We start from the raw sequence: 6,492 nt of genomic DNA, 5'->3' as shown, positions 1-6,492 counted from the left end.
ACGGTCAACATATTTTGTAAACAAGTTATATTAAAACGCATAACCTTATTTCCTCCCAAAATTACTACGGGATATTCAAAGTCATCTTCAAGTTTTTACACAAACCTGAACCGAATTAAAAGCAACAAACTCAACCGATTCGGGGTTTTATTTCGATAACTTGTAGCAATATTCTTAGTTTCCAACAGTTGCTGGGTCTTACATTATGTGTACGTTTGAAATGTGTATAAATTTATAACCATAAATAAATAAATTATTATACTAGACAAGAACCTAACCAATAGCCTATGTTTATAAAAGTTTAGCTTCAATGGACGTCAGTTTCATGTTCGATAAATCAATGAGACCTCAGACACGTCCATAGAATATCTACAAATTGTGTATATATATCGATCTTTTCTCAATACCACAAGAAAGTGGTCATCCGCTGACCCATAGTCTTAGTTATTTCTTCACTTATCACAAAGAGATAAACCTCTAAGAATGACAATATTTCCCGGTAGGTCGCGTGCATTCCTAAAAACATATGTGTATCATTTTTGCATCGTTTATCGCATGTAGCTTACCGGTGTCTCTTAGGACTCATAGAGCTAATACTTCGGGGTTCGACCCGTACGAACTCTAGCAGAAGGTCCATTTTGTTTCTCTGTATTGTGAAAAACGATAATCAACGAACCACTCTCGTGAACCTCTTTTCTTCAGTACAAGAAAGCTTATAAATAAGTCTTAAAATACAAATTATATGTGCAATTGTTTGGAACGCATAAGTTGGACGACGGAATCATCAGTTCACGTTTTACCATTTCGATAGTATTATCATGATATACAGTGAGTTAATTTAGATCAGATATCAAAAAATTCGCATCCAAATCAAATACTTGAATATAAAGAGGATTATATTAAAATGACTTTCAACATGCAAATCAACAAATCATGTGAAAACAACAGCCGACATACAGTCGCGGTGAAAAAACACGTATTAGGATTACATTTTGACATTCTTTGATATTTGTAGGTAGTGTATTTACGTTAAAAAGGCTTTTGAAAATGATGTGTAACGTATTTTCCGAAGAAAATGTTCGTGGATTCAGATCATAAAGATTTGTCCAGGCCAGAAATTTATAAGTTGCAAAACGAGAAAATCTCTTGTACTTAAGGGCATTATAAAACAAGGGAATATGGATCAATGTAGAGTTCTAGGACCTTTTGTAAAAAGCCTAGTAACAAGTCGTACCCCAGCCACGTTAATCAAATTGCAATATTGTAACAGGTAAAAATCCACGAACACGAATGAACACATTTCTTCATGCTATTTAATACGAAGCCATACACACTGATCAAGTCGTTACATGTTGTGCCTGTGGATTTCTGAGTGATCAGACTGTTAAATCAGGCGCTGAGAAGCCATAGTACTCGTACAGCATATTAATTAAGAATAGTTTATTGAAGAAAATGGTGAGATTTAAATGTGGCAGCCTTTTGCAATGGGAATTACGCTGCAGGAATATTGTCAAGGTGGACGGTTGTCAGACAGATTATGACCAGACGTGACGACATGGAATGTGACAACACAGTACAGATCCAAAAACCTTTTGATGTAACACAACCACCCTCTTGTCTAGGGAATAAATATTTCGTTCTTCCTATAAAAAATAAGCAATCAGTTTGTCAATAACTAGTGAAAAGAATAATTCATGACGTTTGCATAGGAAATCCAAAATTTGTAACTGGTTTCGTGGTTCCCTGATACAAGAAGTCATATCTTTTGTTTTGAGTTTTCCAAATCACCTTCGACTTTATATAATGAGTGATTAGATAGCTTGAAATTCTTAACAACAGTTATTTCTTCTAATTTTAATTAGTTTATATGAAGTTACTTAATTGCTCGCCTTTAAATTACGAAATCCTAACGATACGAACGCAGGGGACAGAGGGATATATATCCCCTAATTTTGCATTGGTTAACGTGGTGATCATCTCTTACATTTCTTATTACATTACGTATGGCTTTAGATTAAGCCATAAGATGTATCCTTACAGATCTTATAATAACCATTTTCCTTCTCCCCACCACTTTTTAAATCCAAGTAATGCCCTACATTTATCTGATCCAGTTGAATGAATAGATTCTTCTTTAAACATAATTCTCTCGTCTGTTTTCTCTTAATGAATATTTTTTTATTTAATATTCTTCAGTAGATATGTAGGAAACTTGCTAGGCTTAACTTTCTGGTTATTAACTCTGAGTTTCTACAAGCTGTCGTCACGGTCAAATATCTCGTAACTGCTATCAGTTTAAGAAGTAAAAACTCCATGTTACCTCTATGTAGTTTAAATCAATAGTTGTTTTATACATTGCCACTAGATGGGGCTATGCGGCTTATTGAAGTATTATGCCACAAGTGCAACAGATCTACGCATTCGTGCGCGAGTTAGAAAACTCCCAGTGAAAAGATACAGTTCTGTTAGAGAAAAGGAGAATAAGTCTATACCTGCTGTCAGAAGATCGGAAGCTCCAGCTATTCATCACAGATTTATATGATGAATAATAATCAAACTGAAAGGTAAGTTTTAATTTTTTTTGCCCTCCAAAATATGAAATTTGCGATAGTTTTAGGAGTAACTCATTTGTCGGAGTTCATTCATTATGTACAACTGATCCCTTGAAGTTTGGAGCTGACTTGTTGATTTCTGTTTAAACATGCACGTTTCATTATCATTTAGATGAGTTATAAAAGTCACATTTTCTCTCAACTTATGGGACTTGAGAGCGAGGGTGTTACTTAAATATGTACAGATATAACTTTACAGAATATTAATACTGAAGAGTCACGTGAACTAAAACAAAATTAAAAGGAAGGACTGCGTTAAAAACAGCAAATTCAAACACCTGACTAATGACAGTTTTTTATGAACAAAAACAAGAGCAAACAATAATTTATAAAGCTGCATCAATCGAAAGGATTCCCTGTGTACAATTTACACTAGATTTCAGAGGTGACTAAAGAAGTACGACCTACATTGCGGTGGGGATACACCGTCTATTGGTGTTAACCTTCGTTATCCAGTCTCACATGAAGTATCCTCATCGCAGTGTGAGTTATACTTCCGCAGTTACCCCAAAAACTAAGATAAATTTTATATCCTACATTATAGCCTGTACCCTGGGGATTGTCTCGATTGTTGCATCTTTATAATTTTTGTTTATGTTTATAACGTATAAATTTTTATATATACGTGTAAATTTTAAGAATCAGCATTGACAACTGAATAAAACACCACTGCGAGTTGTGTTAAATCATTAAAATTAATGTTAAATAATTAAACATTTTAAATTATTAATATTCATAACCTTAAAATATTTAGAAGCTGAGAAACCAGACTTAAACTGCAATGTAAATAAATGTTTAGACTCAGTGGAATTAATATATTCAGGCTTACAGTGTGTGTGCTGTCTAATCTGTGAAGTATCATAACTAAGCCTAATTTAACAGCAATATTCGAAACAATCACACTCATATGAAACAAAACCACCATTGTTTAATCTGGTGATAATGTTATCTAACAGATACTTTGGTAAGTCATAACTGGTCTAGTTTTAACATACCTACCCTTTTGTTTCCAGTGATTGATACTTATCTTGTGCTGGGAGATCCCGAGAAAATGGAGAATATATTTATCGATCTGAGAAACACTGACCATGTTTGGCTTTCTGAGGAGAGCGTTGTCTTCTCAGAGATTTGGCTTAATTCCTCGAAAAGTACTCATTTTGATAATTCCAGTGGATTCATATTCCAATCTGGCGAAGCGGGAGCATCCTTAGGACTAAGAATCTTAGGCGCCATTCTATGTGTACTAATTATCAGCCTCACCTTAGTAGGAAACATTCTGGTGATATTAGTCATCTTCAGGTTTAGAAGACTTCGATCGGTAACAAACTTACTTCTGGCTAGTCTGGCAACCGCAGATATTACAGTGGCGCTGCTAGTTATGCCTCTTCTAGTGGTTTATGATGTCGAAAGACATTGGAGGTTCGGACCTGTCGCCTGCCACTTATGGATCTCGTGTGATGTCATGTGCTGTACGGCTTCTATCCTCCATCTGTGTGTCATTGCTTTGGACAGGTTCTGGGCCATAACCAAACCTTTGAGGTACCGCTCCTGCGTATCCAAAAAACGAGTTATGATGGCCATAGGGATCATTTGGTTATGCAGTGGTGCCATATCGTTTATTCCAATCTTCATGGGTTGGTATAGCGAGAACCCAGTTTCCATCTTTGACGAGAACACCGAATGTTCTTTGAATGTCAACAGAGTGTATGCGGTGATTTCTTCTGTGACGTCATTTTACCTTCCCCTACCGGTAATGTTTTATGTTTATTTTCGTATCCTTCTAATTGCCGAAAGGCAGGCAAGAGAAATTCGACAGATAGAGAAGTCTTTGGAAGGTGCTGACCACCACGTAAAACGGAGTCTTCGACGTCAGTCTCGACAGTTGTTGACCGATACAAAGGCCATTCGGACATTGGGAATCGTAATGGGCGTGTTTTGTATCTGCTGGCTTCCATTCTTCCTTATGTATGTTATTCTGGCTTACTGCGAGCAGTGTTATTTGGAATATGAATGGCGCAGCGCCATCACTTGGCTCGGATATTTCAACTCATCCTTTAATCCTTGTATCTATGCCTTTTTGAATAGGGAGTTTAAATCGGCGTTCCGAAGAGTATTGGGGTGTAAAAAGAAAGAAGATCCAGAAGTGACGTTCCTCGATGATATAAGCTCAGCAAGTCGCTGTGCTCAGCGCTTTGAACGGTTACAACCAGAAACAATGGACCTGAATAAGGACCAAAACTGTCTAACTAACGTAGTCCCAAACGACTCGTTCAGCAGGGACTCGAGATCCTGTCGACAACTTCCTGGCACGGACTCACAAGTGCCAAGTAAGGAGCTCTTGAACGAGAACAGCAGACACAAAAGAAAAGAACTTCGACCTCGGACAGAGGTCAGGAATGACAAGCTGCACGTGAGACTCGCTGTTCCTGGTTTTAATCAGTCTTCTTTGTGAGGACAACCTAATAAAAAACAAAACAGAAACTATAGGTTCAAATCAATAACCAGAAAACACTTAGACTTGAAATCAAGTCGAGAACCATCAATTAGAAACTTGTTCAAAAATCAACGGGCCATTAAGTTAAGGAAGTGCATAGAATATAACATAAATGCTCAGTGAATAGATGGAATTAAGAGCTTAAAATATCAGAAACAAAGCGGATTCAATTCATGAAATGACTGAAATAGAGGAACACTTAATTAACTCAGTAACCGCAAAACTGTAACTTATTGAAAACTGTGTGACTGTATATATATAAGTTTTATATGTTTCATAATTTTGTTTGTTAAATTTTAATTAATATGGGTAACTATTCACTTTAGGATGAATAGCTATGAAGTTGGGTTTCGTTGATTGGTCGAGCTGTTAAACTATTCCCACGTGATCTTGTTTGTTTGTTTGCTCAGTCGCTCGGAAAACGCGCAGATTATGAAGTAATAGGTAGCGTAAATGATCCATAGCCTCAAGATAACCTGTTTAATAACATTGGCGGCGTATTATTATTATTTTCTGAACCCTGTTTTAGTAAATAGGTTTAGAGTAAGTATTCAAAAATGAATGTTGATGCTGCGAAAATGTATTTTACCATTAGTTATACTGTATGGTATTGCATATTATTTATGTGCACAATTATAAAGAGTGTGTGTGTATATATGCTATATATGTGCATAATTATAAAGAGTGTGTGTATATATGCTATATATGTGCATAATTATAAAGAGTGTGTGTGTATATATGCTATATATGTGCATAATTATAAAGAGTGTGTGTGTATATATGCTATATATGTGCATAATTATATAGAATGTATATATAGTTGTGTCGTATGTACTATTGTAGAAAAAAGAAAGCAAGGCTTTATTGTGCAATATAATGTTTCTCCATACATAAGTGTCAATAATCTGAAATAAAAGAAACACACTAGTAGCCCCATGTTAGCAATACCCGTATGTGTACATGTTGTTGTTTCAAACAAAAAATGTAAAACTGAAATTAAAGCAACAAAAAATCATAATTTTATAACATTTAGGAAATAAATGAATCTAGCCCATATAAAATCTAGTGTGTATCACACGTCATGCTTGATTTCTCGAAATACGAAGTCCTAAAAGCCAAAACGCATTTATCCAGATAAAATAGTTCGATCACTGACTGCTCATTACAATTTTAGTGAAGGGTGTGTGTGTGCTGTGAAACCTTATAAGTGTAGTGAGTGTTGGTATACTAATTCTAAAGTAAAGATGTAATGTGAGATCATCTAGTCTAAAGCCAAGTGCGTAAAATTTATCATAAAAGTAAAAATATCGAATCATTTTTAAACTTAAATCGTTTTCTGAATTAATCTATTTTCTGTTATATCACCAACGTTTTTGATAAAAACAA

The 6,492-nt window shown here is 35.3% G+C and overlaps 1 protein-coding gene across 1 annotated transcript; it reads left to right on the top strand.

Moving 5' to 3' along the window:
* Nucleotides 1–2,437: 2,437 nt before the first annotated feature.
* Nucleotides 2,438–6,052, top strand: LOC143258257 (putative G-protein coupled receptor No18). The gene is made up of 2 exons (XM_076517238.1): nt 2,438–2,564; nt 3,626–6,052. The coding sequence occupies exon 2, from the start codon at nt 3,664–3,666 to the stop codon at nt 5,062–5,064; it is 1,401 nt and encodes a 466-aa protein (XP_076373353.1). The 5' UTR covers nt 2,438–2,564; nt 3,626–3,663; the 3' UTR covers nt 5,065–6,052.
* The last annotated feature ends 440 nt before the right edge of the window (nt 6,053–6,492 follow it).

This window comes from Tachypleus tridentatus, chromosome 7 (assembly GCF_004210375.1).
Source record: "Tachypleus tridentatus isolate NWPU-2018 chromosome 7, ASM421037v1, whole genome shotgun sequence".
NCBI classification, from domain to species: Eukaryota; Metazoa; Arthropoda; class Merostomata; order Xiphosura; family Limulidae; genus Tachypleus; species Tachypleus tridentatus.
The sequence above is the reverse complement of the archived record's forward strand: the minus strand, read 5'-3'. Positions and strand labels throughout refer to the sequence as shown.